The 27,481-nt window shown below is 52.6% G+C and overlaps 12 protein-coding genes across 12 annotated transcripts; 7 read left to right on the forward strand and 5 right to left on the reverse strand.

The window, feature by feature from the left end:
- Nucleotides 1-332: 332 nt before the first annotated feature.
- On the forward strand, nt 333-1,364 carry BO80DRAFT_69274 (short-chain dehydrogenase). The gene has a single exon (XM_025724712.1). The coding sequence runs from the start codon at nt 509-511 to the stop codon at nt 1,253-1,255; it is 747 nt and encodes a 248-aa protein (XP_025575382.1). The 5' UTR covers nt 333-508; the 3' UTR covers nt 1,256-1,364.
- gcnE (histone acetyltransferase GCN5) lies at nt 1,365-3,083 on the reverse strand. The gene is made up of 6 exons (XM_025724711.1): nt 3,020-3,083; nt 2,858-2,952; nt 2,749-2,802; nt 2,489-2,697; nt 2,319-2,433; nt 1,365-2,266 (listed from the first exon to the last, which is right to left on the reverse strand). Exons 1-6 carry the CDS (start codon nt 3,039-3,041, stop codon nt 1,475-1,477), a joined length of 1,287 nt encoding a protein of 428 aa, XP_025575383.1. The 5' UTR covers nt 3,042-3,083; the 3' UTR covers nt 1,365-1,474.
- A 127-nt stretch (nt 3,084-3,210) lies between these two features.
- BO80DRAFT_406752 (putative DNA repair protein Rad1) lies at nt 3,211-4,984 on the forward strand (the record flags this gene model as incomplete). Its single annotated transcript, XM_025717769.1, is given in 6 exon segments — nt 3,211-3,413; nt 3,464-3,493; nt 3,565-3,619; nt 3,672-3,711; nt 3,725-3,760; nt 3,857-4,984. 6 exon segments carry the CDS (start codon nt 3,311-3,313, stop codon nt 4,982-4,984), a joined length of 1,392 nt encoding a protein of 463 aa, XP_025575384.1. The 5' UTR covers nt 3,211-3,310.
- A 5,549-nt stretch (nt 4,985-10,533) lies between these two features.
- On the forward strand, nt 10,534-10,842 carry BO80DRAFT_444926 (uncharacterized protein; the record flags this gene model as incomplete). The annotated part of the gene is made up of 1 exon (XM_025721461.1): nt 10,534-10,842. One exon carries the CDS (start codon nt 10,534-10,536, stop codon nt 10,840-10,842), a length of 309 nt encoding a protein of 102 aa, XP_025575385.1.
- Nucleotides 10,843-12,295: 1,453 nt separating this feature from the next.
- BO80DRAFT_464735 (GATA transcription factor LreB) lies at nt 12,296-13,781 on the forward strand (the record flags this gene model as incomplete). The annotated part of the gene is made up of 2 exons (XM_025722672.1): nt 12,296-13,664; nt 13,735-13,781. The coding sequence occupies 2 exons, from the start codon at nt 12,296-12,298 to the stop codon at nt 13,779-13,781; spliced, it is 1,416 nt and encodes a 471-aa protein (XP_025575386.1).
- A 312-nt stretch (nt 13,782-14,093) lies between these two features.
- On the reverse strand, nt 14,094-15,687 carry BO80DRAFT_69373 (uncharacterized protein). Its single transcript, XM_025724714.1, has 3 exons — nt 15,231-15,687; nt 14,880-15,179; nt 14,094-14,826 (listed from the first exon to the last, which is right to left on the reverse strand). Exons 1-3 carry the CDS (start codon nt 15,491-15,493, stop codon nt 14,448-14,450), a joined length of 942 nt encoding a protein of 313 aa, XP_025575387.1. The 5' UTR covers nt 15,494-15,687; the 3' UTR covers nt 14,094-14,447.
- A 924-nt stretch (nt 15,688-16,611) lies between these two features.
- Nucleotides 16,612-17,906, forward strand: BO80DRAFT_455175 (FAD-dependent oxidoreductase; the record flags this gene model as incomplete). The annotated part of the gene is made up of 3 exons (XM_025722096.1): nt 16,612-16,800; nt 16,914-17,308; nt 17,429-17,906. 3 exons carry the CDS (start codon nt 16,612-16,614, stop codon nt 17,904-17,906), a joined length of 1,062 nt encoding a protein of 353 aa, XP_025575388.1.
- A 219-nt stretch (nt 17,907-18,125) lies between these two features.
- BO80DRAFT_444930 (metallophosphoesterase family protein) lies at nt 18,126-19,882 on the reverse strand (the record flags this gene model as incomplete). Its single annotated transcript, XM_025721462.1, has 3 exons — nt 18,126-18,390; nt 18,439-19,814; nt 19,868-19,882. The coding sequence occupies 3 exons, from the start codon at nt 19,880-19,882 to the stop codon at nt 18,126-18,128; spliced, it is 1,656 nt and encodes a 551-aa protein (XP_025575389.1).
- Nucleotides 19,883-20,235: 353 nt separating this feature from the next.
- Nucleotides 20,236-21,858, reverse strand: BO80DRAFT_425045 (putative Phosphoserine phosphatase). The gene is made up of 7 exons (XM_025719425.1): nt 21,625-21,858; nt 21,359-21,470; nt 21,278-21,291; nt 21,134-21,210; nt 20,782-21,084; nt 20,582-20,730; nt 20,236-20,528 (listed from the first exon to the last, which is right to left on the reverse strand). Exons 2-7 carry the CDS (start codon nt 21,444-21,446, stop codon nt 20,365-20,367), a joined length of 795 nt encoding a protein of 264 aa, XP_025575390.1. The 5' UTR covers nt 21,447-21,470; nt 21,625-21,858; the 3' UTR covers nt 20,236-20,364.
- On the forward strand, nt 21,848-23,680 carry BO80DRAFT_464740 (tRNA (adenine-N(1)-)-methyltransferase). The gene is made up of 4 exons (XM_025722673.1): nt 21,848-22,130; nt 22,215-22,361; nt 22,428-22,498; nt 22,556-23,680. The coding sequence occupies exons 1-4, from the start codon at nt 22,025-22,027 to the stop codon at nt 23,549-23,551; spliced, it is 1,320 nt and encodes a 439-aa protein (XP_025575391.1). The 5' UTR covers nt 21,848-22,024; the 3' UTR covers nt 23,552-23,680.
- Nucleotides 23,644-24,088, forward strand: BO80DRAFT_69488 (uncharacterized protein). Its single transcript, XM_025724716.1, has one exon. The coding sequence runs from the start codon at nt 23,735-23,737 to the stop codon at nt 23,990-23,992; it is 258 nt and encodes an 85-aa protein (XP_025575392.1). The 5' UTR covers nt 23,644-23,734; the 3' UTR covers nt 23,993-24,088.
- A 458-nt stretch (nt 24,089-24,546) lies between these two features.
- On the reverse strand, nt 24,547-27,149 carry BO80DRAFT_69463 (CCR4-Not complex 3'-5'-exoribonuclease subunit Ccr4). The gene is made up of 2 exons (XM_025724715.1): nt 25,941-27,149; nt 24,547-25,884 (listed from the first exon to the last, which is right to left on the reverse strand). The coding sequence occupies exons 1-2, from the start codon at nt 26,992-26,994 to the stop codon at nt 24,698-24,700; spliced, it is 2,241 nt and encodes a 746-aa protein (XP_025575393.1). The 5' UTR covers nt 26,995-27,149; the 3' UTR covers nt 24,547-24,697.
- Nucleotides 27,150-27,481: the final 332 nt, after the last annotated feature.

Below are 27,481 nucleotides of genomic sequence, written 5' to 3' on the forward strand. Positions count from 1 at the left end.
TATGTATGAATCTACTAGACGCCAAGGCTGGTTGCCATTTCTGGTTCTGGACGGCTGGTTGCAGTACCGACTTTTTACATGTCAACCCTTCGGATTCAGAGAGGTAATCCCATAGGTCAGCTGAACTCTGCATCTTTAAGCTCCTAGAAGGGCTCATCGAGGTCGACAATCATCGTACCAAAGGAAGAAATTTGCCTGTCCAACAGACCCTGTCCAAGAGTAACGGGCTTACCTGTGCATCCGTCAATGAACCCGATATAAGGCTCGTCTCATATTTCCGGAAAATAACTACACCGATCTTTACCACTTGGAATCACTGCGGTCGGGAGGCATTCGGGCAGTCGGTATATCGGGATATCGGTGATAATAGACACCCCTTCCCGGAGTTAAAGGATTCAAGCCGGAAGTCCGCAAACGCAGAACTATATTAATGGCAATAGATTCCATTGCTCTAGGTATAAATCCTCTCTCACACTAACCTTGGTTACATCTATACAACATCAAAACGATGGCTCCCAAGGTCCTCGCTCTCATCACCGGCGCCAATCAGGGCATCGGCTTCGCCACCGCACGGCAGCTCGCCAGTTCAGATGGATTCCACGTGCTCGTCGGGGCGCGCTCGGCACAGAAGGCTGAGGCTGCAGTGAAGGAGCTGGAATCAGTTGCCACAGACAAATCAGCTCTCACCCCTATCACCATCGATGTGACCGACGATGCATCCATCGCCGCTGCCGCCCAAACCGTGTCAGAAGCGTTCGGACGGCTGGACATCCTGATCAACAATGCAGGTATCGCACAGGCGTCTGACACAACCCTGCGTGAGCAGTACCGCCAAATCTTCGAGGTCAACGTATTCGGTATGGCGGTTGTCATGGATACTTTCCTCCCACTGCTTCGTGCGTCGACGTATCCCGACCGCCGCATCGTCAATGTCACGTCCGGGCAGGGTCTAATCAGCAGGGCGGGCAAGAAGGATCACCCCGCTAGCGCCAAGACCTACTTCATTCCCGACTACCGCAGCAGCAAAGCAGCAGTCAATATGATCACGGTCGCATACTCGGTAAATCTGGCCGACGAAAAGATCGCCGTCGTGGCGGCTGCCCCGGGCTACTGCCGCACAAATCTCAACGGTGGCCAGGGAGTCAAGGAGGCAAGCGATGGCGCCAAGGTCGTTGTGCGCGCTGCCACAGAGGGTGACCCAGAGAAGCTGAGTGGCACGTACATTGCTGACGAGAGCTGGAGCCTTGGATGGTGAGGCCGCGGAGGAACAGACAACGAGTAGTTTGCATCTCTGAACATAGCTGCAGCCGATCAACAAAAATATTATTGTCGACAATTATCACAAGACCAAACGGACAGATGAGCAAGGCTAAAGCTAAAATGCATCAAGTTCTCAACACCGGGGTATTTGCTCATGTCACAGAAAAGAAAAGCCATCCAAAACTCCAAGCCCGCAGAGTACATCACCAGCCTATCAATGGCCATCGGCCAAGTGCTGTGGCATGTTAGCAATCAAGGAATTGATAGAGACTGATATAGCACGGGATGGATTACTCACCGACCACTCGGGGATATTTCGTATCTGCTGCCACATGAACTTTTCAAGTTTATTGGCACTCTTTGCATAGGGCGTATTCTCGTTATTATACTTCCGGCAGTTATCGAATATCAACATGGCGTCCTTGATGAAATCTTGCGGCGTCGGGTACATGTCCTTCTCGTGTTTTTCTTCCATTGTCGACAAGTCCATGGGCTCCTTGATGACTTCGTAGTAGTCCGGAACTTCGTCCCGATTGACCGGTTGGGTGAATGGCCACGCCGCGCTGTGATTCTGCATATCGTTGAGGAGATGCAGTAGCTGGTTGTAGTTTGGTCCGTGGCGTGGCTGACGTGCCAATTCATCCATGTCCGGTGACCACCCCGACTCTTTGATGGCTGGGATGCTCAGTGGATCGATCTTGCACGGCCCATTCTTCCACTCCTTCGGCGGCACATGGATGATATGCGAGCGACTGAAGGCGCGGATCTTCGCGTGGACGGCTTCTTTCTGCTTCAGAAGCATGCGGCCGACCTCGAGGTACCGTATTTTTGGTAGCATGGTGCACTGCATGATAGTACCGCCCTCATAATCTTTGATATAGCCCATCCATACAGACTTGTCAAGTGTTATCTCTTTTGTAAATCCCTGCTTCTTGAAGTAACCAATGGCGTAGTTGTCGGCGTAGGTCAGAAAGTGCATGATGTCCGATGTTGCCTTGACGTAATCCTGTACGCAAAATATGAGCGCCAAATCCCTCATTCCAGTCTTCCAAATTTACCTTAAGATGAGACATCAGATGCGCACCGTATCCCTTGACTTGTTGGTCGGAAGAGATGGCGCAAAAGACGATTTCGGCAAATCGGCGACTGTTGAACGGCCGGTACGTGATTCCGCTACATACTCCATCAGCATTGCCCGAGAATCACCCAATTTCATAATTATACACACCCTACAACTTCCAGAGGATGCTTGACGATGGCCAAGGACAGATGCGACCTATCGTAGACCAGTCGCGCAATATAGTCTTTCGGCATTTTCGGGAGCTGTTTCTGGAAGATGCATTTCAGGCCGGTGAGAACGACGAAGCTATCGCGAGAACCATCATTGTTGACCACGCGGAATTCAATCTCGCCGTGACGTTCTTCGAGAACTGCAGGCTATCACGGAGTCAGCGCCATCGACGCTCGGGCGGGTGTGCGGGGGTTTACCTTCTCCGGGAAGGGAACGATTCTCGGCGGCTTATCCAAAAGTTCATCGTCGGACTAAAGTAAGTATGTCAGGGGTGAGCTCTATATGCGAATAAGTTCTTTGGCATACCTTGGATTCCTTGTCCGGGGAGTCAGTGCGCGCCTTCTTGCTCCGCTGCTGGGAATCTGGGGAGAGTACCTCCTCCGATGCTTTCCGCTTGGTAGCTGTCTCGAGCTCAGTATTTGTATCGGACTGGCCGCAAAAGCCAGAAACGCGCGACGGAACACTTACTCTCTGAAGCGATTGCAGGCATGATGCGCAAAGGATTATGATGAATGACGCAGGGAGGAGAGCGTCTGGACCTCTCTCCATGTCTTGCGGCTGCCGATACGGGGAGCGGAGCGGGAAGACGTTGATCCGGGGCCGTCAAGCCAGATAACCAATTACTAGTCGGGGCCAGTGGCATTACGACGACAGCTCGAGGGAGCTCCCTCTTTCTGGTTTCTCCTCATTTCAGCTTCCTGATTGTCTGCTCTCCTTTATACACAAGCCATTGAAGTCGCATATCTCTCTCGTTTCCTCATGTCTCTGAACGAAGTCTGGGTGGCAGCTTCTGCAAGCCCTTATACTCCTCCGGTGCCTAAAGAGAGCCAGTTCTTTGTCGGCTTCTCGCTACTACTTGCTGGTGAGTCCGCTCCGGTCCTTTAGGCAGAAACAGCCACTGACTTGTAGCAGCTTTCATCCTCACGGGTCTCTTTGGACTGAGTCAGTACTCCATGACCGAAAAGCAATCAGATAACCATCATCTTACAAAGATATACTTACGACTTGCGCAGATCGGTCCTTTCTCAGCATCGCTTCCTTTGGCGTCCCGGCATCGTTGGCGTTTGGGTAAGCCAGGCCCTAATACACTCTACCACCGATCGCTAACTCTCGCGCCTAGCTTCGGAGCCGTGTTCATGATCTGTGCCGTTGGGGTCTACGTTTAAATTCCAGTTGTTTCCCAGATACCCATGTACCATACACTGGAGAGTTGAAACAAAACAAAGGGTTACCTTATAATCACCAAATCTCTCATTACAACCCTCTACCATAACATAGCCCTCGACAGCACGCTGTCGTGCTTAGCCAAATCTATCCAACATCATGGCGGACGCGGAACCCATTTTCACTGCTGTCTCCAGCAACGCCCACCAACTCTATACTCTACTACAATGCATTAGCTTTGCACCACGCGCTACCGTGCAAATAACACCAGATGGAATCCGCTTCTCCGCGGAAGAGCTGCGGGTCTTACAAGGTCTCGCATTTCTCGACAAGGCCCTCTTCACCAGTTACACCTTCAACCCACCAGCCGTGCCAAATGAAGGGACAACAGACGGCGACTCCGCTTCAGATTCCACCTACTACCCCTCCTTCGTGGTCTCACTATCCGCTCTGCTGGAGACACTGAAAATCTTCGGCATCAACGACTCATCCTCCAGTACCAACGTCAATCGAGCATCCAGCGTCCAACCAACACACCCCTCCGGAGCCAACGCCTTCTCAGCACCTTCATTACTCCTGGATCGTTCCTGTACCATCCGATACACAGGCCACGGCTGCCCCCTCAGCATCACTCTTTCCGAGACCGGCATCAAAACCACCTGCGAACTAACAACGTACGAAACCGAAGGCAGCGAAATCGACATTCCACTCCAACGAGATGCCATCATCATGAAGATCATCATGCGCTCCACCTGGCTCCACAACGCCATCACCGAACTAGCAGCCACAAACCCGACGGTGCTCAAGATCTCCGCATCCGCAATTCGCGAACCATACTTCGCACTGACCGGCACGGGCGGGTCATTCAGCGAGTCGTCTGTAGAATTTTCCGTCGAAAACGGACAGGGGGGTGATGCGCGAGCCTCCACCGAAGAGGGGTCACGCGCGAAGAAAGCCAGACTTGCCCCGACCGTCACGGAAACGTTCCTTGTGAGTCCGCCGTCATCGATGGGCTCTCGCATCAAGCAGAACTACAAGTTCTCGCTGATCCAGAAAGCGGCTCGCGCGATGGCGGTGGCGAATAAAGTAAGCATCCGTGGTGATCGGCAAGGTGTATTGAGTCTGCAGTTCATGATTGAGTTTGATGCCAATGGGGGGAACAGTGTACGAGCTCTAAAGGGGGGTCCAGCGCCTGTTGTGACGTTTGTGGATTTCCGGTTCGTGCCGTTGCTTGATGATGACGAGGGGGAAGGTGAAGATCTTGTGTGATTCACCGTCACGATCTGTGTCCTAGATAGGTCTGGTTATATAGCAGACATGGGACATGTTGAAGTAGCATTATATTTCATCCCTAACGCCACATCATACTCAGTGACTATCGTGCATCCTGACCAGCTAATTTACATGAAACGTAACTAAGACCGCCTGTGGGTTATAAGCAACCTGCTCCTACCATCCCATCTTTGCAGCAACTGACTCATAGTCAAACCCATTTGTGCCTCGCCAAGAGAACCTATCACATAACCTGGGAGCCGTCAGTACTACACCCTAGATCCAGAACCCAAGAGAGGTTAGGGTAGGGGAGAACATACCTCAGCAATAGACTGCCTCTCAATAATGGACTTCTGCCTCTCATTCCGCGAAACCCGATAATAGTAATCACTAAAGTCGCCACACTGCATATGCCGCAAGAACTCCTCATCATGGGTAATGACAATCAGCTGAAAATTCGCCTGCTGCTGTCTCGTACGAATAATATCATGGAGCGATTCCGCCAGCGAGCGAATATTATCCCGGTCGAGGTTAGTCGTGGGTTCATCCAGAGCAATCAGACCGCAATTCACCCCGAAGCATTCAGCCAACGCCAGACGGATAATGATACTCGCGAGTACTTTTTGCCCCGCACTGCACCGGCCGCGCATGTCCATTTCGGCGCCCTGTTTGACCATGCAGACGCGGTAGTTGTAGGAGCTGTTGCCCTTGGCGTTTTCGTTGTCGGAGCGGATGAGGATGGCGTCGACGTCGGTGCCGCGGTAGGTCTTTTGCCAGAGTTCGCTGATGATGGCGTTGATCTCTTCCATTTTGAGGCCGTGGTATTTCATGATGGCTTTGTCGAGGGCGCCGCCGTAGCGCGCGAGGTCGTCGACGGCGGCTTTGGTGGTTTCGACTTTGATGTGCGCTTCTTTGTATTTGCCGGCCGCGTCCTTGTAGTCTGTGTTCCAGTCCGCGAGGAGTTGCATGAGTTGGTCGTCTTTGGATTTCATTTCGCCCATTTTGCTCGCTTGTTTGGCGGCGAGGGCGTTGTGTTCGCGTGCGCGGCGCTCGGATTCTTCTTGGAAGCGGCTGCGGTCGACTTCGGCGTTTTGCGCCGTGAGCTGCTCGATCTCCTCGGTGACTTGGTCGAGGGAGCGGGTGGCCTGGCGGTAGGTTAGATTGTCTGCGTACTGGCGCTTGGTGTTTTCGCTGTCTTTGAGCTGCGCGGAGATCTTGTTGATTTCTTTGGTGATGTTGGCCTGCTCCGTTTCGAGATCGCTGATCTCGTTCTCGATGCTTTGGAGTTCGCGCTTGCTGCGCTCGAGTTGGGTAGGGCCGCCGCGCTCGTTGTATGCATCGATTTCCTCGTTGGCTAGTTCGAGTTGGTGGACATTCTCGTAGAGGTGAGAGATTTCCTGCTGCATGTCCCTCTCGCGTGCCTCGGCACGCTGGCCGATATCTTCGTATTTGGCTTGCACCTTGAGGAACTCGGGGGTTAGGCTTTCGATGTCTTGGTCCGCCTTTGCAATCGCTTCGCGTTGCTGGTTGTTGAGGTTTCTGTATTCCTCGATGCGAGCAAGGAGGTCTGCCTTTCGCTCAAGCTGGAATTTCACGTTGTCCAGGTTGCTCTTGACGTCTCTCAGTTGTAGCTCCAACTTGTTCATCTCAGACAGTGTTTGCTCTTTGTCGTGGGTGAGTTTCGTCAAAGTCTTCTTCAAAGCTCTCGACTTTTCGCCAATGCCAGCTATTTCTTCCTGGATATCTTCCAGGGTGCGTGAGGCATTGGCATCCTGCTGTTTCGAAGAGAGTTCCTGTATCTGGGAGCGAATGGCCTTGATCTCGCTATCGTACCTGACAATTGTGTTGACTGTCTTGGAGAGCGATTCGACATCTTTCTTTTTGTCAGCCTTCTCGCTGACGATCTTGTCGTGCTCTTCCAATTGACCCAGGAGCTTATCTTGCTGGGCAACATACTGCTCTTCTTCTTTCTCCAGGTCCGGGATCTCAGTTTGCTTCAGACGACACCAGGTATCGTAGGCAGTGCTGGCTTCGCGGGCTGCGTTGAGGTCCTCCTCGAGACGGCGGACATCTTCATCTTCGGCATCCCGCTTTGCCTTCTTGACTAGGTTCTCCAGTTTATTCCTGAAGGACTGCAATTCGGCGTCGGATTTGAATGAACGCGTGCACAGTCTGCAGAGCTTCGCCGACTTTGCGGTCTCGAGACAAGTAGCCATGTACTCGCCAATTCCAGCATATTGTTCGGCGTCCTTTCTGGCAAGGTCGAGCTGGGCTTGACGTTCCTTGACAATCTCGGGATATTCTTCAGGCTCGTCACTGACTGCTTCACGGATTTCCTCGACGCACTCTTTGAGTTCTTTTTGACGCTGGCTCAGTGTCTTCTTGACGCCTTTCAGCTTGAACTCCACTTGTTCCAGTTCTCTGCTGACCCCGTCCCGCTCGCGCTCAGCCCTTGAGACGTGTCTGGATTCTTCCTCTAGCACATTCTGGAATTGCTGCTCCAGAGATTCAGAGTTCCAGTTCGAGCTAACGAACTTTGACAGACGTTCGCCGTGGGCTCCTGTCATAGTCTCCAAACTGCGCTCACGTTCCTTCAGCTCTTTCTTCAGGTGGTCTAACCGGACCAGGTCCCCGGCCTTTTTTGTCGCCTCAATGAGCTCGGCATTCAAACGCGAACTCTCGTCTTCGAGGTCGCGGATCTGCGAGTTCACATTCTGTATCTCCTTGTCCCAAGAGGCAGATCGTGCGCGCTCCTTGGCTTGCTCCAAGCGAGAGCCGATATCTTCGATATTCGACTCCAGCGCAGCCTGGACGCCTTCATCCGCGTTGATCTCGTTGAGCCTGCCTTGGTAAGTGGCCGCCTCCTTGTCATTCGCGGCTATCTGTCGCTTCGCTGCGTTTTTACTTTCTTGAAGTGCAGACTTCTGCTGTCCAATCTGGTTGAGAGTTGCCTGGACTTCGCGCAGTTCGCTTTGCGCCTCCCTCTTGACCCGGTCCAGCGCTTGGTTCTGGTCTTTGAGGATCTTCCGCGCTCTCCTCATGAACTCGTCGACGTCCGCCTGGTCTACAACATTGTCGAAGCCACGAATATTGTGATTCCGGGCAATCTCCTTCGTCATCCGTTGTCGCCTCTCCACCTGGCGCTCAAAGTTGGCTTTGTCGTTCTCAAACTTGCCATACTCCGCCTGCTTGGCACCCAGTCTCTGCCGAAATTGCTCTATCTGCTCCTTGAGCTCCATGTAGTTCTCCTTTCTGGCCTCTTCTTGCTGCTGATATTGAAGCTGCTTTGATTCAAACTGCTCCAAGTTCGACTGTAGCCATTCATCCGAGTCGTCGAGCTCAACCAGATGTCTCTTCAGATTATCAATCGTCGTCTGGATACTCTTCGCCTCAATGCGCTTTCCTTCAAGAGCCCCCAGAATCTGAGAATAACTTTCCGACTCCTTCCACGCTTTGTCAGCCAGATCTGCCACGCGACGCATCTCCTGAGAAAGCTGGTGTGTCTCGTCCCGCAGCGCTTCGATTTCATCCTGGAGCTTGATCGACCTCTTCTCCGCACGATCCGCCTTTTCCTTATCCTCCTTGGCATGCTGCTCCATAATCTTATACTTCCCCAGCTCCTCGTTCTGCTTCTTCCGCAGCGCCTTGATATTATCAATGGCCTTGGTATACTTCATGGCCTCGAAGATCTCATCAAACTTCTTCTTCAACACCGACGGCTCACTCATCGGCCACAGACTCTCATCCTGATGACAGAAGATCACCGAATCCAGAATCGCCTTCGACACACCCAGATACTGCGGCATGATCTGATCCAGTTCCGCCACACGAGACGAAATCGACGTCCTCTCGCCATCCTTCACCATCAACAACTGTCCTTCCAATGTCTTTTGCTGCCGCGTCGTCTTCTTCACCGTAAGCTGTAAACTCCTCGTCGCAACCATCTTCGCCCCGGACGTGCCTTTAAACGACAGTTTCACCTGCGCTAGAACCTCCTTCTCGCCACATAGCTACCAAGTCTCAGCATCAATCCCATCCCTATCATGCAATGTAATCATACCTTCGGATCATGAATAAACGCCCCGCCCTTGCTGTTGGGAGGTAAATCGCCGGTGGTAGCATATTTGAGACATTCGATGATAGTCTACCTCATCATTAACACACCACCCACCCCATCCATCCCAATTATCCAGTTCAAACATACCGTCTTCCCCGACCCATTATACCCCACAATCAAAGTCAGCGGCGTATGGAACTGGATCGTCTCGCTGCGCGTATTATCGAATGACCGGACCCTATCACCCAGCACACATCACACATGCCAATCAGCAAACAAATCATTCCCTTCATCTACCGTCGAAATGAGAAGAAGAAAGGAAATATAGTTAAATCTCACCCCAGAATCGACAACTTATCAATCTTCGCTAACCCGGCATCAATATGAATTTCCTATTTCCTCATCTCTGCGGAAAGAACTTACACCTGATACCTCATTAGTTTAACTAACCAGTGGGTGGGGTGGGGTGTAGAATAAACTAAGCTCACATTTTAGATTTTTTCCCTCTGAGAGGGGTTTGTCCGGATAATAAAAACAAATGGCGATATGAAAGTCGAATCACAATCACAATCACAATCACACTCCCCGATGCGTGATCCACTGCCCGGTGCCTGGAGCCGGGTCGGGATGCGCGCGTCGGATGACGCGGGGAGGCGGCGCGAGGTCACGTGCTGGTGGGATCAATATCTAGGATATATTTTTGGTGGCTATTTTTGGTTGTTTAAACAAATATGCAGAGGAAATGAATGAGTTATTGACTACTGAGACGTTTTGGTTCTGGGCGTAGAATGGATTGGGATGCGATATGGTCATTCCTGGCTTCGTGTACTGTATCGCTGGAGGAGAGGGTGGGGGAGGGGGTTGATGTAGAGGGAGACTGGATTCTGGGGAGGGGTGTTTTGTATAGGAGGTTTGGTGTTTTAGAGGGGATATTCTGGGATTTTTTTACTGTGTATGTTATGGGAAGGTACGATTGTGTTTGGTATACGGGGTATGTTTATCATATACTATACTTCGGATGCTATGGCGTGTGAATCGACGCATTCTACGCATAAGCATAGGGTTAACCTCATATATCATAACTTGATCATTGTATCTGCTCAGTCAAAATTCTATCAATATCAGGGCTCTGGCAGTCATCAAGTCTCTATAACTCCGTGAAGCAGATAGTAATCTCTTCACTATAACATGACGCTATATCTACAATTCACGTATATCGAGAGTAGAGACTCACATATAATCCAAAAGAATGGTATATCCCGTCACTGCAAATAACTCATATAATAGCCGTCACTCGCAGCCGTCACTCATGGCTATATCAGATTCACGTCGACGGTCCTGCGCATCTGTATAAAAGGACATCCTTTACCCACCATCATCATCATCCTCTTTCTTCCTCATCCTCTTCCACCTCATAGCTCTTCATTTCTCAGATCCACCGCCTTGAAACCAATACAATTATCCAATCTCCTTTTTTTGGTTACTCAAAATGTTCACCTTCAAGAACATCTTCATGCTCTTTGCCCTGTTCGGTCTGTTCATCCAGGCTGGACTGGCTACTCCCCTTGACGCCCCTACCGCAGTCGCCAACGTCGACAACACCGTTCCTGACAACGTTGCCACTGCTCCTGTCGACGCCTCCAACGAGGCTTTTGACGAGACTGTTGACGACGGTGTTGACGATCTCGACGACAATGACGTGTCCTCGCCTATCACTGACTCTCTCGAGGAGGCCTTGAAGCCTGTAAGCATCGCTCCTCCCTCCTCCTTTATCAAATTGTTCCAGAAATCATGCTAACAGAAAGTCAACCCAACAGAAAATGTGCCGTGGCAAATGCGATAATAACAGAAACTGCTTCTGTACCGACGGTTCACGCGTGCATTGCCGCTGTGTGCACCCCGGATATCGCTGCAAGTGCAAAGTGAACTGAAGTGCCAGTGCAACCCGTGATACCGTAAGTTGATGCCTATGAGGGATGCGAGGTGTAATCTGAACTGATGATATGTTGGTAGTGAACGCTGACTACCTCCTTTCAATCTCGTGGTTCTTTGATGTCCCGGAGAAATGGATGGTGAGGGTTGGCTAGTAGTAGTGAGATCTTGGGTTTTGCATTGAACGGCGATGGTATCTTGGCTTTGATTCTATTGGATCAATACTAGTTCCTGCTTTGATGCAGTGACTCCGACTAAGAAAGTTAAATTGGTTGGATTTGAACCTCAACGCAACTGTAGCCCATAATCATCGATGTGTAGCTCCTGGATTCGTCCGTCCAGGGTCACCCGTCTCTGATGGCTCGCCATCACCCCCTAACCGGAAAATTGCATCCGCCGGAAGATGTCAATGCCAGCATAGGGCTGTCCTTGTGGCGTGGTGCTCCGGCTGCATTGCAGGACCGTCACTTTAGCGGCATGGGCAATCGCAACGAAGGAATTGCATCATTCTCCTTGGGGTGTTCCGGTGAGGGTGTACATCCCAGTCGACCAGACTCCATGCCATGAGACAATCATCATTGGTGCCTGATCTCAGCGCACGAGATAAAATTAGACGACGCTACGCGATGCACGTCCCCAGCGGATCTAACGGAAGCCAGATAATTTCCCGTGGACGACACGATGGGCCTCGACAGTAGATAGTCAAGAGTCAAGAGCCAGTCAGGACAACTGGAGATCTCACCGTCGGACACCAGCAACGCAAGTGAACAGCAAGAGTACCCAAGCCGCGCAGTACCGACCAGGTTCCCCCCTGCATGAAGGGACTGGATCCCCGCCGACATGAAGATACATACAGGACGGGAAAGCTCCGGCCGGCCCCGGGGACAACCAATCAAAGACGGGCATTCCACGGAAACCCCTGATCGCAGGGATTGGCCGGCAAGCGCCGTCATGTCAGCCCGATCGGCGGATTTCATTGGCAGCCGTGGTGGAGCCTCCGTAATGCCGCGATACCAATGACGAAGGGCCCGGCCAAAAGTACAGGAATTGACAGCTCTACTGGTTGTCGGGTTCACCACCGCGACCCTTGATCCTTGTACCTCCTGTCCCGACTTCCATGTCGCCCAAGACATGAACGTCCACGGTTAAGAGCTCGTTCAACCACCCTCGCTGTTCTCCCCTCCCCCCTCCCCCTCCCTGGTTCATCCTCCTCCCCCCCTTCGCTCAACCCACGGAGTGCCCCGGGAAGAGGAGAACCCCAGGTGGTCGAGTGAGTGAGTGAGTGATTGATCGATCGATTGATCTCACTCCGCCCAGCGATGGAACTCGAGCTCCATCGAGGAGGAAGAGTGGCGCAGAACCAGACTCCGTCCCAAGCATACGGTCTCCGAGCCCCAGTCCCGAACTCAAAACCACCGGGGCCGTATAGCATGGACGCGCGGAGTATTCCTCGCTCGATGAGCCTCGGCGCCGCCAATCTCCTCCAACTCTCCTCTGCTGCTACTACTACTACTTCTGCTACTGCTACCCCTATTACTGCCCCTACTACTGCGACGTTGGCCGCACCGGCGGGGCCCAACCCACGCCGCTCCCCCGAAATTGCCCCCGCCGGAGCCAACAATGAGGGCTGGTCGGGGCGGGTCCTGGGCGAACTGAAAGACCTCCTGCTGCTACTCAGTCCCGATGGACGGGTGCTGTACGCATCATCCTCCTGTACCGACGTCACGGGCGTTGATACGGCCATCCTGGTCAAAAGCGATTTCACCCGGTTCATCCACGAGGATGATAAGCCCATCCTCGGGCACGAATTGGACGAATGCATGAAAACGGGGCGTGAAATCCGATGTCACTTCCGGTTTTGTAGACCGGACAATAGCTTCTGCTTACTGGAAGCGTATGGGCACCCGCACTTGACGACCGCGGCAGCAACAGCAGCAGCGGGGGCTGCTCCTGCGACCGCCGAACCCCGACAGCAGAAGACGGTCTGTAAGGGGATTTTCCTCGTCTGTCGACCATACCCCACGCGGGGGTCACAATTACTGGATTCGTTCCTGGAACATAAGATCGAAAATATCCGACTGAGCCAGCGCATCGCGCAATTGAAGGAGGAGGAAGAGGAGGAGTTGAATGCGAGACCAGTCGCTCCTAGTGGTCAGACGACGACCACGACGACCACTACCACCACGACAACGCGTCAGACGTATGTCTCGACGATGCAGTCCACGGTTACGCAGTCAAATGTACGGGATACGTCCGTGTCGGGCGAGGAGAATGAATCGTCGGATACGATCACCGTCGCGGACGATACCGACTCGCGGTCGTTCCTGGAACAGGTGGGGGATCGGTTACCGCAGGGTGAAGATATGTCGCATATCGATGGGATCGAGGTCATGACGGGCTTGTATTACGGAGAGGGAGAGCGGTCACAGGGTTTGAGTACGGGTGTTCGTCATGGTCGGTTGGTCCATTGTAACATGGAGTCAAATACTCCGAGCGACCAGCAATTACAGCAGCAACAGCAACAACCACAGCAACAGCCAACACAACCGGCCACCAAGAACCCCACCGACGCCGACAGAAAGAAGCGCATGAAGGGCGAGTACATGTGCACAGATTGCGGGACCTCCGATTCTCCGGAATGGAGAAAGGGCCCAGAAGGTCCAAAGACCCTCTGTAACGCTTGCGGGTGTAAGTTTCCCCCGAACCACCACCTAACTCACCTCCCCCCGGTATCACGACGTAACCTAACAGCAAACAGTACGATGGGCCAAAAAAGAGAAAAAGCGCCAGGACTCGGGGTCGTAGCGGTGGAATACAGGGAGGGGAGAAAAGGGTGGGACTAGCGTTTGTATGAATTGTCATTACTAACTGCATTTGCATTTGCCAGAAGGGGCGGTTAGCCCTGCGAGGATACCCCTGCTTTGCTTATGTATCTATCTCTTTCTCGTGCGTTGTTCTTGTGGTGGGTTTGCCGGTGCTGGTGCCGGTGCCGGTGACAGTGACCGACAGACAGGTCAGAACATTTTAGCGGCTGCGCTGTCATAGCTGAGCACTGGACTCGTGACCTATCGATTTATCGATCTACATATCTGTTCATCTCTTATCCGTTGCGGTGATCTGATCTGATCTCATGACTTATGCTTGTTTACTAGTCTAGACTTGGGTGGTAACATTAACTATAATGGATTCTGGTAAGATACGACGACGCACGATGGTATAGAAAACAAAGATTGGGGGAATAATGTAAGGTGGAAAAGGGAATCTGAAAGTGGAGGCAGGTGAAACACCATGGATTCGATCGCTTAGCGACAGTTTTAGTCAATGCGGGCCGACACATTAGGCTTAACGCTGATCCCTCTGGAGGGGTTACGAGGACCAAACTAAACTAGAGCCACGGGGACCCCGACACGTGCACCTGGTCTTGTCCCGAGGAGCCGTTTTAGTCCAGCCTCGGTGGGACGATCCCATGGCTTAGTTGGCACGCGCCTTGGAGGTCTGCACGAAGGAGGTTTGAGACTGCGCCATATGGCCGGAAAGGGACTCGGCTGATTCTTGGTGCATCGAGCGACGAGGATTTGGTGAGCTGAAGTGTTGGCGGAGGGGGAGGTCTGACGACGATGCGTCGGTGTCTCGGGTGACTGTCTTGTGGAATGGGGGTTTGCCAGGCATAGGCATGGTCCCGGGTTGTCTTAGGGATGCGGTCCGGGGAAGGCCAGGCGACTGGAGAACGAATTCTTCGAATTCTTTCATGGTCTTGCGCTCCTCGTCGCGCTCGGCTTGTTCTTCCCGCTCTTCTTTGGTCATGATGCAGTTTCGCAAGCTGAGGCAGAGAACGGCGAAGTAGTAGAAGCTAGAATTTGTCAGTTGGCTGAGTGGTACTTCATCTCGAGGTAGGGATCCTACATGATGATGATTGAGAACACGAACAAAGCCTTGGCTTGGTTGCAATAATGAACGTCTTCTTTGTGTGCAGCCACGGAGCACTTCTTCGCGATGTACCAGGGTGCACCCGGCTGAGGATGCTCGGGGTCCGACATATCGGGGCCGGCCTGATACCGAGCGGAATAGCACCACACGGCGATCATGCCAGCGTGGACGAAGGCGGACAATGGTGGAGTGAGCATGTGGAGGATATGGACGGGAATCTTGGTGATCCACATGAAGACGCTCAGAATCCCCAGGACAAGGTTGTACTCCGTGATGCTATTTCAGGTCAGCCATGATATACGAGATGAACCGCAATGCTTCACGTACAATGAGCTCCAGACAATGGGAGTCGTGTAGGATCGATGATTGGCCGCGGCGTAAAGTCTATCCGTTGGCGAACTATTGAATCCATTGTCTGCGCCATCTTGCCATAGCTTCGTCCGGTAGAGATCATGAGAGGCGATACCGGTCAGCGTGAGAATGATGATCGTAAGCGGCAACTCGACGGCCATGAATATGTACATCGTGTTGTGGTTACGCCATTTTGTCGGGAAGAATTCACGAAACGGTGGGATACGTGGGATACGCATGATGGCGATGCTGATGCTGATGCTGATGCTGATGCACCGTAGGTCATGCAAGCCAGCAAGTAAATGACAAAGGCTAGGGTTTTCTGAATGGGCTGAATTCGTGATCACGACTGATGGCCAGGCCGGCTGGCGTACGTTCAGCTCACTGGCATCGAACGCCAACGATGAAACACGGACAAGAGAGATGAGACGAGATGGGCTATCAGAGAAGCTCCGGGCGATCCTGGGGTGACGGCGAACATAAGAAGTCGAGCGCCGCGGAAGCGCCAGCTCTGCGGTCCATGGCCAAGGTGAGGAGAGGGGCACTATCACAGCAATGCGATTGCAGGCCAGAAAGCGGGAAAGCAGTTGATGTTTCCCACGGGTTGCATCTGGCCAATGCTTGTCGTCTAGGAAGCGCCAGCATCGGCGCCAGGTCGGGGGCCCATCACCAATGAGGCGGCAGAATTGCCGTTTGGCTGCCGGCCGTCACACACTAGACGTGTGATGGAGCAGGGCGATCTGCATGCTCCGAGCGGCCATCCGAGCAACGGGACTGGATCAAGGATCTGCCTGCCGGTTGGTGAATGCGACCCTGAGAGGATGTCAGCGCTGCCCTGTCAGAGTGCAAAGCGCCCGGGTGGAGACGGACCGTGTGCTGGTTGTGATTGCGCCTGCATGAATGCACGAGAGGGGGTTGTTGGTGTGCTAGCGGTTAGCAGTAGCAACAATACCATCGATTTATGTTGTCTGTAGCATGACTTGATGTTTCTTATAGTGGTGTCGAGGTCAAATCACAAGAAGAGAAGAAGAAGTAGAAAGCGAAATACAACCCATCAAGGGAAAAAGCACATGACAGCCCGACGTCATCCATCCCCTTCCTTCATTAAACATTCATTTCCACCTCACTCTACTGTACAATCTCAATCTACTCCGTAAAGACTAAACAATTACCCGTCACTAAGCCCATCAAACTTCCCATCACCAAACCAACTCCAAACCCACCGCAACCATTGGACCTCCGGATGCGGAGACTCGCCCTACTGCAGCAGCACCATCACCTCCTCTCACCTCGCCCTCATCTTCCCCCGCCAACCAACCTCTCTAAGCGCCAGCTACCATCCCAACCAGCACACCACATGAGCTCCCCGACCAGCCGGAAGGGCTCCCAGCCCCATCAACTCCGTACCGCCGCCGAACCCCGACAAAACCGTCTGTACAACGTCCGGCTCTCGCACATCGAGCAGGTCAATCCCTCCGTGCGGCTCCTGCAACTGACCATTCCCCCGGAGGTCCAGGATGAGGCCGAGGGGCCAGAACTGGACCAAGTATGATTCACCAACACAACTGTAACATCACCAATATACTCTATACCCCATAAGCACACACACCATAGCACCCCCCAATCCACACCCATACTAATACAATAACACCAAACCAGACCACACCCCCCCAACCCCTAACCTTCCTCCCGGGCCAATGGCTCGACGTCCACATCCCGACCATCTCCCACGCCGGCGGCTTCAGCATCACCTCCACCCCCGCCGACGCCCAAATCCTCCCCTCCCTGGAACCCCCCACCGCCATTCCCATCGAAGAAACAGACATCCCCCCCATCGATCCCCACGGCAGACCTCCCTACGTGGAATTAGCCGTTCGCCATGCGCCCTCCAACCCCGCTAGTGCGTGGCTGTGGCGTCCCGCGGATGAGATCCTAGGCACGGAACTCAGTATTCGTGTGGGAGGGAGTTTCGTTTGGCCGCCTAGTAGTAGTGGGGTGGTGGAGTTGACGAGGATTCGCACGGTGGTTTTTGTAGCGGGTGGGGTGGGGATTAAGTATGTTGATACCCTTTCCCTCATTTCTATGTTGCTTGTTTGTCTTTTGAGTAGTGTAGTACATCGACTGCGCAACGGGAAGAGAATGATGATAGGATGAAAGTTACTAACAGTAACCAGCCCACTAATCTCCATGCTCTCACACCTCAACAACGGCGACGACGAAGCAACCGCCCTCCAACATCCACACCTCAACATCCGATTCTTATATTCGACGAAACTCCCCCGCGGAGAGGGCGAGGCCAACGGGACGAGTCTCGACCAGGTCCTGTTTCTGTCGCGTCTTCGACAGATCATTGCGTCGCAGTCACAGTTTCATCGGTTGCAGATTAGTTTAGATCTGTTTATTACGGATTTGGATCCGGGGACGGAGTTGGGGTCTTTGCTGGGTGGGTCGAGTGAGGATTTGACGCTGCATGCGCGGAGGATTAATCGGGGGGATTTGGAAAAGGTGGTTAGTGGGCCGGATGGGAGGGTCAGGCCGGAGGAGACGGTGTGTTATGTGTGTGGGCCGCCGGAGATGACGGATGAAGTGGTGGAGAGCCTTGAGGGGTTCCTGGGGAAAGGGGAGCGTGTATTCTATGAAAAGTGGTGGTGATGGGGAAAAAATAGATCAATTTTTGGAAGGAATACCACGGCCGAAGAAGAACCCTGCAAATGTCGAATCAATACTATAATACAAGAATCAAAGTGTCCGCCGGTTCGGAATCGAATGGAAACGCCACCTAATAGCAGATGCGAAATCTCGTGGATACTGCATCACAAGCGCTTCGAGAAACCCAGCTCGAAGAGGGAGATGAGAGCCCGACAATTAAGCTTAATTGTCGGGCTCAGGCCCCTTCACTGTCCCCCCATCGATGATCATCATCTCATCGATCTTCGCCTCCGTCTCACCATACTCGAGCCGCTTGTACGTCATCACACGACCGGCATTCATGTCAAAGTCATAGAACCGCACACGTCGCACATAGCCCCCGTACCCTCCGTAGCCTCCAAAGCCAGCACCTCCTCCATAGCACATCCAAAGGGAGGGCTTCTCCTCGTTATCCCTGTTAAGCATGCAATAATCATTGACATGATCACTGAAGTAGTTTAGCGAAAGGTAGTAGATGAGGAAAGACATCACTCACTGTCCACAGCTAACAAATAGGATGCCCTCTTCTTCAAGGGCATCCTTAAAACCCGAGTTGAACCCCGGAGCCGTTGGAACCTCGCTCCAGTTCCCTCGGTAGTAATTGCCAGTGTCGCGATACTCGGGCACCGGAATATGGATAAACGCCATGTTCATGTGCATGTGCGTGTACTCATGGTGCTTGGCCTTCAACCCCTGAGCGGTATTCTTGAACCACCGGATTTGACTCGGCTTAATCCAGTCGTACCCACGGAACTGCCGTTCGTCGGGAGAGTAGGAATGGGAGTCCAGAAGGTAGAGAGTCAGCGCGGAGTGGGCCGTGCTTCCGCGGCCAAGGACCTCGACATAGTAGTTCCCAACTCCGTCAATCTCCTCAGGCCCTGCCGCAGATAGGGAGTATGGCAGATCCTCCAGGATGGTCATGAGCTCCGGTCGCTTGAGATCTCCCTCATCGTCATGGTTGCCGAAAATGGCCGCGTAGGGAATCTTGCGATCAACAAGCAGTTTAACGGACTTGAAAAGAGGACTCTGAGCATCCGGCGACGTCTCGCCGTTCACCTGGTCACCGCTCAGGACAACAAAGTCAGGTTGCTCCTCATCTAAGAGTCTTTCCACGAATTCTAATGTCCGAGGATCAGCCTCGCACTTTTGCCCCGGAACAGGCTCCGCCGGGACGGGGTCACGACAGGCTCCTAAGCCCGTGCTCAAGTGCAAGTCTGCCAGCTGCATGATCTTGAACCGCCCGTTTTCATTGATTCTGGGCACTGGTTTCTTGGGTCTAGGTGGGTTTCCTCGCCGAACGCTAATACGCGTTTCCAATCCCTCCGTCCGACTATCCAGTAACAGCGGGGTATCTTTAACTTCCCAGCCAATCCGCGGGTCAACTGCGTCGGCGCCGAAGAGGACATCGATCGCTGTGATGGCCTTCTGGGAGTCGCTCGCATGGCGCTTCGCGGATCGCCGCAGCCAGATGCCACCCGGTCTCTGTTCCCATGTCTCTCCTTGGGACTCGGGGTCTTCTATATATTCGGGAACAAGTCGACTGATCTTGAGATCGATGACGACCTTGTCGGTAGGGAGAAGTTCTTCCTCCTTCTTTCGTTCAAATCGAATGAATGCGCTTGAGGTCCAGCCGGTGCGAAGGTAAAGGTCTTTGTCGACTTGCGACCACGACTCCTGATTCGGTTGGCAGTTGGAAAATACGTTCATGGAGGAGCAGGTCACAACAGTGACATCGGTGATGGCATAGCCATCGTAGTGGGATGGAAGGTGGCCATGGATGGAGGCAGGAAGGACACGGAATCGGTTGTCCAAGGTTACAACGAGGAGAGCGACAAAAGACGCAAAGATGGCGAGCTGCACGCCCGCGCGAACCTAGAGCGAAATCATATTAGCGGCGAAGCCTCACTAGACGTAAAGGGACATACAAGTCGGCGTGTCATGCTAGAAATAGTTGGTACCCCTGGCCAGTTCTAATCGGATGAGAAGTGGCCGAGCGCAGGAGCATGTTGAAACACAAAGCCACAAGAGAAATCTAGGGGCTCACCACAGAGAAGACCTGATACTAGGTCATCTCAAGGGGCCATTAATTCGTTTGGAGGGGAAAGAAGGTGTTCAGCTGTCCGGAGGATATCCTTCCTATTCATCCATTCGGCTCGGAGCCAATCCCATTGGGAAGGCGGTCGGTCACATGTCAGCGGCCAGTCGGGTCGGGATTGGCGGCCCCTAACCAGTTCAGGTATGGCCCCTCGAACCCTACACTAGTCCCGTTACGAATACGAATGCACCGGTTTACGGAGTATCCGGACTCTATTATATTCATTCCTCTATCCAACATGATATCTAAACTGTGTCTCTGTGTGTATATCCAAGCGCTCTATATCTAACAGCACGGAGAACTGAGTCTCGACTCCGCAGCAACGCATTAAACCTTGTTTGCTCCCTGGTGAACGGCCTCCAATCCATCCTGAGCCACGGTCTTGACAGAAACCTTGCCACTCAGGATATCCTGGGTCGTGGCCAGAATAGTCTCCCAGCTCTCAAAGAGGGTGAACGGAATTTTCTCGCGCTCACAGAATGTCACCAAGTCTACTGAAGTCAGCCAAGACAAATCCAAAGCCCAGATAGGATCTGGAACCCACCCTTGCCCTTTTTGGCAAACAGAAGATCAGTCTCTGCGGCGGCAGACAAATCGGACACGCCATCTCCTGCATACAACAAGGTCGGGCGCACACTGTCCGGCAGTGCGGCATACGGCTTGATTTCCAAGGACTTGTCGTGGCCGAAGTGGCTAGAATATGACGTCAGATTCGACCCCATCGAACGGTTCAGGGGTCCTTACCTATCGTCATGGTACTTGATCTGCCAGCCACCTTCGGTGTTGATATCCTTTCCATCACGGCCCTCCACCTCGTTGGCGACGATGTAGAGGTGGTCATCCGGTTTGCCACCCAGGAATTCCTCAAACAGGGCGCTGATGACGGGCACCATCCCGGAAGACAACACCACGATCGGTACGTTGTTCTCCTTCGACCACTTGTAGAATTCCACAAAATGAGGATCCAACTTCATGTGCTTTTTGAGGTACTCGATGCACTCGTTGTAAGGAGTCTTGATGCTGTCGAGCATATCGCGGAAAGCGTCACTGCGTAATAGGGATTAACCGGGTCCTGCGCATGTTGTCTTTCACATACCGAAAGCTCATGGTGCCTTCGAGAACAGCCAGGTTTCCTTGCCGGCGCTTTGGTTGCCCGTAGCCAAGGTTATCAATCTTGCGACCAAATGTTAGTAGTGCGAAGCATTTCTAGATGCGAGTGCGCATGCGAGAGGGGAAATACCATAGCATCATTGCCTGTGATGAAATTTAGCGGTTGCACTTGCTTGACTCCACGCTGTTGACAGACTTCAACCGTACTTACTGTCTTCGAGAGTGATGGTTCCATCGAAATCCGTGAAGAAGATGATCTTGGGGTTGGTTTTCAAGTATGGTAGCGGAGAAACGGTCATGGTGAAGGATTTGGTGGGGTTATTCTAGCCGAGTCAGTGTCGCTGCAACAATGTCACTTTCGCAACCAGAGTTTGACATGCAAATCAAGGGAATAAATAGATTGCGAGGTCTTGGGTGATGATCGGACGTAAACGGCGGGGATAATTCGGAGCCTGGGAAAGGAACAGAGAGACAAACCTAATCAAAATCCGAAGAGAGACAGACTCGAGAGACTGCGGGTGCGAAATGAGGAAGATGCTGGCTGAGGCTTGAAGATGTCAGAAAGCGACGAGGGGATGCTGGGAGTAGAGCAAAGACCCCGCGACGAGAGACTAAACTCGATCAGTGGATAGTCGCAATCCTCAGCCAGAGGGATAATCGCCCTGAATGGACCCATGCGGAGTTCCCCATAATTCCACCGCGACACTAAACAGAAGATGTCTTTGGCGGTGGAGCCAATCCTGCCCTTGATTTTCATCTCATTTGGGTTTTCTTTTCTGGGTCTAGCCGAACCGAGTCTCTTCCCGGCGGGTTGATCAGTCCCGATTTTTGATCCGATTTGCAGCTCGAGGGCATTCCTCCCTCCAGAATCTCAGCAATGGCTCGTCTGCTGCAGTCATTGCGTCGCGTCTTAGGACTGACATCTTCGGCTCCGGTCCCTCGTTATGGCCGTTCAATCGACACCAATTTTTCCTACTTCCAAGGTACGTCTCAACCTTCTCGCAGAGAGCGGCTCACCCGTTCTCGATTGCGCCATCGCATACTAATCGATTGGATTTTCCTCACAGAGGGAGACAGAGTCGTCATCAATGGCAAGACACCGCTGTTAAGCAAGCCTCTGCGAAAGGGACAGAAATCGGACACTCGTCGGGGACAATTGGAGCATGACAATATCATCGGCCAGAGGGTACGGGATCTGGTTCAGGCGCGGAAAGGTCAGCATGCTCGTTTCTAAGATTTCAAAAGAACAGAATGAATTTAACAACCCACTACGCTCACAGGCCCTGAATACCGACTCTCCCTCCCCACGCTCGAAGAATACGTTGCCTTGACACCCCGTCTAGTCACGCCGGTACGGACCCGATCACACCAAGTAGCACCACCAGCCCTCATTAACGAATGCCAATAGATCTACTCACAAGACGCCAATCTCATCGTCTCCCTCCTCGACATTCACATCACGCCCCCAGCCGAAGAAACAGACCACCCCCAACCACCCCTAGAAATCCTCGAATCCGGCACCGGCCATGGCTCCCTAACTCTCCACCTGGCGCGCGCAATCCAAGGCGCCAATTCAACTCCTCCACCACTCCCCCGCAGCTCCCAAGTCACCTACCTACCAACAAAGCCCGGAGAGGTAGCAACACGCAAGATCCAATCCCCCAAAGATGGAGCGACAGACACCGTCAACCCCGACCAAGAAAACTGGGACGCCTGGCGCTCTCAACGCAAAGCAATCATCCACAGCGTCGACGTCACACCCAAGACCTCCGTCCACGCCGAAAGCGTCGTCCGGGGCTTCCGTCGCGGCATCTACACAGGGAACGTGGACTTCTACGCCGGCCACGTGGAGGACTGGATTGCAGAGCAGAAGAGACAGCGCGCGCCAACAGGTCTACTTTCCTTCAAAAACGAGGTTGAACCGTTCCTGTCCTACGCGATTCTGGATATGCCGTCTGCGCATCTGCGGATTCCCCACGTCGCTTCGATTCTGAAGCGAGACGGCCTCCTGGCTGTCTTCATGCCTAGCGTGACGCAGATCGGCGACTGCGTGGATCTTATCCGTCGACAGAGACTCCCTCTCGTGCAGGATAAGGTCGTTGAGCTTGGAAACGGGATCAGCGGTGGTCGGACATGGGATATTCGTCACGCGGTGAAGAAGTCCCGGGAGAATGTGTCGGTGGCTTCTGCATCTGAATCCGCCGAGGAAGGTTCTGATTCCGTTGAGGACGGCGCTGCTGAGGGCGAGTCCTCGGACAGCACTGTTTCTGTGCCTGTCTCGCCCGAAGAATCTCCCAAGGAAGAAGACAGTGTGCTTGTGTGTCGCCCCAAGGTTGGATCGCGAATCGTGGGCGGCGGCTTCGTCGGCATTTGGAGAAAGATCGAGGATACGCGGAAGAGCTGAGTGGAAACTTGCTTTTTCCTACAATCTTTCTACCTGATTCCCATATATTGGATACCCATTTGTACTATACATACATGCTAGCATAGACACTACTCGTAGACTGTACTATTACTACCACTACCAATCTACATCCCACATACACCAACAAAATAACTAATAAGCCCATTCATTCTTAATTCTTTCATGTCATCTCCCACCCTACTCCGTATAATAGGACGATCAGCACATTCTACACAACCACAACCACAACCACAACCACCCACCAACTCCATACAAACCACACCCCCACCAAATACATACACCCTCACCACACAACCTAAAAAACACCACCATCATCATCATCAACAACGAACGGCAAACAGCAAACAGCAAACAACAAACGTAACTTCAACCCCTCTCTTTCTACATCAAGCCATGAACCCAATCACAGCTACCTACTAAGCTATAGACCGTCAAAGCCCGGAGTTTTGGATCCAACCGGAACCAAAAACAACAACAGCCAAACAATCAACCAACCCCCGGGGGACTTTATAAGTGAAGAACCCCCATGAGACGACGCAACCAGCACCGCTTAAGGATACAAGCATACACGCATACATGAGACCGATTCGCCCGCCTAAGTGCAAATTCAGATGCGGAAAGAAAGAGGGAAAGAGCAGATGACAGGATGGAGGAAAGGAAGTAAAGAAAGAGAGAATCCGGTGTTGGGGATCCAATCTACAATAGATGATGGAGATGTGAGTGGGGGAAGCAGAATCTCGAAGAAGAGGAAGACGATGAAGAAGAAGCAGAGCGTCGTTAAGAAGGCATATCAGATCCTAACACATACCAAAGCTGGAAGATGATGGAGATGATGATGTGAGTGAGAGGATGAAACTGCTGCGTCCGTGACTACCTACCAAGAACATGGATACGCAGGTTCGATTGAACGAGAGTCGGCTGGCGACAGCAGTACACAAGAAGTAAACTCACAAGAATGGAAGAAAAGGCGCAAGAAGAATGAAGAGAAAAGAAGCAAATGCAGTAGAAGCATGACAACGTAAGAGAACACCACAGACACGCGAAAGGCCCCCAAAGATTCCGAGATAACAAGATAAACCGGCTACACAAACACCAGTCTCGTAAGATTCGACATGCTCCGTTCCCTCAATTCCGTTGCGGTCCAAAATCCGCTTCCACAACCTTGCCCTTTTTCCCTTTAACTGTAAACTCCGCAAATAATGCGATATGGTCACTTGGAAAATGAAAATTGGGGAATCCGGGCACCTTCTGTAGATACTCCTTGTCCACCTCCCCAAGTAACGCCGAGACATGCAGCGAATTCGAAGAAAACCAGACATAGTCCAGGATATCCTTGAAATCCGGGGTGTAGTTTGTGAAGCTCAACTCGCCAATTGAACTGTACGCCGACTTCAGCTTGAACGGGTGCGTCATGCCGACCCGGCTGAGGTTACCGTACAGCCGCTTCTCGAGGTCCGGATGCGCCTCCGTGAGCCCTCCATGTGCGACCAGGTTGTATGCTGCAGACCCAGGCGATGAGTTGAAATCTCCGCACATGAAGAGCGGAATCTGATCGCCGCTGGAGTACTGCATAGATGGCGCAGGTTCGGGCGGCGGAGTCTCCGATTCACCTTCTGCTTCTGAGAAGCGGAAGGCAGTCTTGTCAGTACATGCGGGCCACTTGGCATATTGCTCAGAAAGCTTGGTGATCTCCTCCATCAAGATGGCAGTTTGGATCAACTTCACGTCCTTGAAAGCCGGGTCCCAGTAGAGATGTGCGTTCACAACGATAAAGCGGGAGCCTGTCAGCCGGTTCTCCAGGAATACGACCACGGCGATGTGATCCTTCTGCCACAGTCGGTTGTAGATGTCATCTTGACCCTTTGCATCCGGTCGCCGCACAGCTGTTTGACCGAAATTGATCATTTGCTTGTCGAGAAGAATAAACTTGCTTCCCTTGAAGAACGTGGCACAGCCATCGACCAACTTGGCTTCCTCCTCCTGCATACCCATGGCTCTTCCTCTAGGCCAGTATACACCTTTGTAATCGTTGTAAGCGAGCTGTTCCCGGAAAAATCCATTGTAACTGCCTTGGTCGACTTCCTGCAGGCAGATAATGTCCGAGTCGTGTGATCTCAACTCGCTCAGGATAAGCTCACGCCGGAATTCCCATGAAAGAACCCGGGACGGAGTATATCCAAAGTGAGTCGGCGTTGCAGAAGCTTCGCATAGAGCGTTATGGGAAAGAACGGTGATCTTCTCGGAGGGATTGTTGCCGGAGCTTGCGGTCTCGTCCAGGATAATCCAATCTCTATCGGGGGGTGGAAGATGAACTTAAAGCTATAGTTAGTACGAAGTGATGGGACACGTTCCAACAACAAGCACGAACCTGGCATTTCTTCTCTCAAATACCGGACTAAGGCCTTTGTTCCCTCCTTGATAATCTGTGACTTTAAGATATCATTTAAAGGATTCCCCTCTATTCCCAGCATCTCTAATCTGTAAAGATAGCCCATCTCGAAAGGAAGCGTGCGGATATTGTTGTCGAAGAGAAGAAGCTGCTTGAGACTGGTGAGCATGCCAATTTCTTCGGGGAGCTCTGTAAGATCATTGCTTGACAGATCCAGGTGCGTGAGTTTCCGCAGTTGTCCAATCGACGGAGGCAGTGTCTTCAACTTGTTGTGGTTCAGGTATAACTTCTCAAGGAAAGTATAGCTAAACAAAGAGGTTGAAAGTGCACGTAGGCCCTGCCCACCAAAATCAAGAGCATACCAGCCCTGCTTCGGAGCAGCTTTGGTCTTGACAAGACCATTGCGATCACCACTCCCATTCTCTTGTGGCTCGGACTGGCTAATCTGGAGGCCCTTGGTTTGCTGTGCGACGGTGCGGGCATGGTAATGGGGGGAATTTGCTTGCCGTGACTCTGCAGCCAGCTGAAGCTGCTGCTGCCAATGTTCGTTCATAGACTCATCTATATCTTCATCCACGTTGACATGAGCACCATTCTGAAGAGGACCGGGGGTGAAATGCGGAGTAGCGGCGGCCAACGCCCCACTGGAGAAGTTGTGTTGATGATTAATAGTGTGGGACGCTTGATTGTGGTGGGCGTGATGATGAGGCTGCTGTGCAGGGTGCGGATGATGGTTTTGCGATTGAAACTTAGGGATCTGCATGCCAAACCGCTGATGGGCCTGGCCGCCATTCATCATGACATGTTGCCCTTGGTGGGTTTGAGTGTACATAGTGAAAGGGTTGAGCGCAGCTGCTTGACTGATCGGAGGGGAGCGTGAGGGAGAGGGAGTGTCGTGACTAAATTTTAGTCTTCCAGTGGGGGAGTTGGTTCCGTTTCGAACGAGATGACGCTGGTGAGTATGCTGTGATTGAGTTTGAAAGAAGAACTGCCCGGCCCCAGGCTGCTGGAACCTGTAGGTACCATCTGCCATTTAACGTGGCAGACGAGACCGTGAGTCGATTGGCTGAGAGTCTCTGAGAGAGGTTGAGGCTAGCAGGGCTGGGCTCTGGAGGGCGGCGGTGGCAGGAGAGAGAGGAGGAGTCGGGGATCGGATGCGTTCTCTCCTTCTCTTCAACATGGGGTCCTGAAGCGGAACCACCCCAATCGGATGACGCGCTGGAATCAAGACCTCAGCAATTTCACCAAAGTTCGTTGTATACGACTTCAGTTGCAGTTCTGGGAGTCGGGGATCGGGAGGGCGATGGGAGATCGAACGATGGGGCGGGCGTCGGGCGACCGAGTCAGAGAGGACCGAGAGGCAATGGTCTGACGAGCAACTGGATCAAAGTCAGACGGGGCTCACAGACGCAAGTGAGCTGGAGCAGAACGGACAATGCGCACGTATATTCGAATCGAGAGATGTAGCAAAGGCGCCAGCAACTTGTTGGGATGAGACAGTCTTGCCTTGACGCTGCGAA

Source organism: Aspergillus ibericus (assembly GCF_003184845.1).
Source record: "Aspergillus ibericus CBS 121593 unplaced genomic scaffold BO80scaffold_19, whole genome shotgun sequence".
Lineage (NCBI taxonomy): Eukaryota > Fungi > Ascomycota > Eurotiomycetes > Eurotiales > Aspergillaceae > Aspergillus > Aspergillus ibericus.

Coding starts and splice junctions, on each gene's coding strand:
- BO80DRAFT_69274 (XM_025724712.1), top strand. CDS start 509: ATGGCTCCCAAGGTCCTCGCTCTCATCACCGGCGCCAATCAGGGCATC.
- gcnE (XM_025724711.1), bottom strand. CDS start 3,041: ATGCCTGCAATCGCTTCAGAGA. Junction 2,953..3,019: donor GCCTGCAATCGCTTCAGAGA/GTAAGTGTTCCG, acceptor AGCTCGAGACAG/CTACCAAGCGGAAAGCATCG. Junction 2,803..2,857: donor CCCCGGACAAGGAATCCAAG/GTATGCCAAAGA, acceptor TACTTACTTTAG/TCCGACGATGAACTTTTGGA.
- BO80DRAFT_69373 (XM_025724714.1), bottom strand. CDS start 15,493: ATGCGTATCCCACGTATCCCACCGTTTCGTGAATTCTTCCCGACAAAA. Junction 15,180..15,230: donor CCCATTGTCTGGAGCTCATT/GTACGTGAAGCA, acceptor GACCTGAAATAG/CATCACGGAGTACAACCTTG. Junction 14,827..14,879: donor GTGTTCTCAATCATCATCAT/GTAGGATCCCTA, acceptor GACAAATTCTAG/CTTCTACTACTTCGCCGTTC.
- BO80DRAFT_425045 (XM_025719425.1), bottom strand. CDS start 21,446: ATGACCGTTTCTCCGCTACCATACTTGAAAACCAACCCCAAGATCATC. Junction 21,085..21,133: donor GAAGGCACCATGAGCTTTCG/GTATGTGAAAGA, acceptor CCTATTACGCAG/TGACGCTTTCCGCGATATGC. Junction 20,529..20,581: donor GTTTGCCAAAAAGGGCAAGG/GTGGGTTCCAGA, acceptor TGACTTCAGTAG/ACTTGGTGACATTCTGTGAG.
- BO80DRAFT_464740 (XM_025722673.1), top strand. CDS start 22,025: ATGGCTCGTCTGCTGCAGTCATTGCGTCGCGTCTTAGGACTGACATCT. Junction 22,131..22,214: donor CAATTTTTCCTACTTCCAAG/GTACGTCTCAAC, acceptor TTTTCCTCACAG/AGGGAGACAGAGTCGTCATC. Junction 22,499..22,555: donor CACCCCGTCTAGTCACGCCG/GTACGGACCCGA, acceptor GAATGCCAATAG/ATCTACTCACAAGACGCCAA.
- BO80DRAFT_69488 (XM_025724716.1), top strand. CDS start 23,735: ATGTCATCTCCCACCCTACTCCGTATAATAGGACGATCAGCACATTCT.
- BO80DRAFT_69463 (XM_025724715.1), bottom strand. CDS start 26,994: ATGGCAGATGGTACCTACAGGTTCCAGCAGCCTGGGGCCGGGCAGTTC. Junction 25,885..25,940: donor TTTGAGAGAAGAAATGCCAG/GTTCGTGCTTGT, acceptor TATAGCTTTAAG/TTCATCTTCCACCCCCCGAT.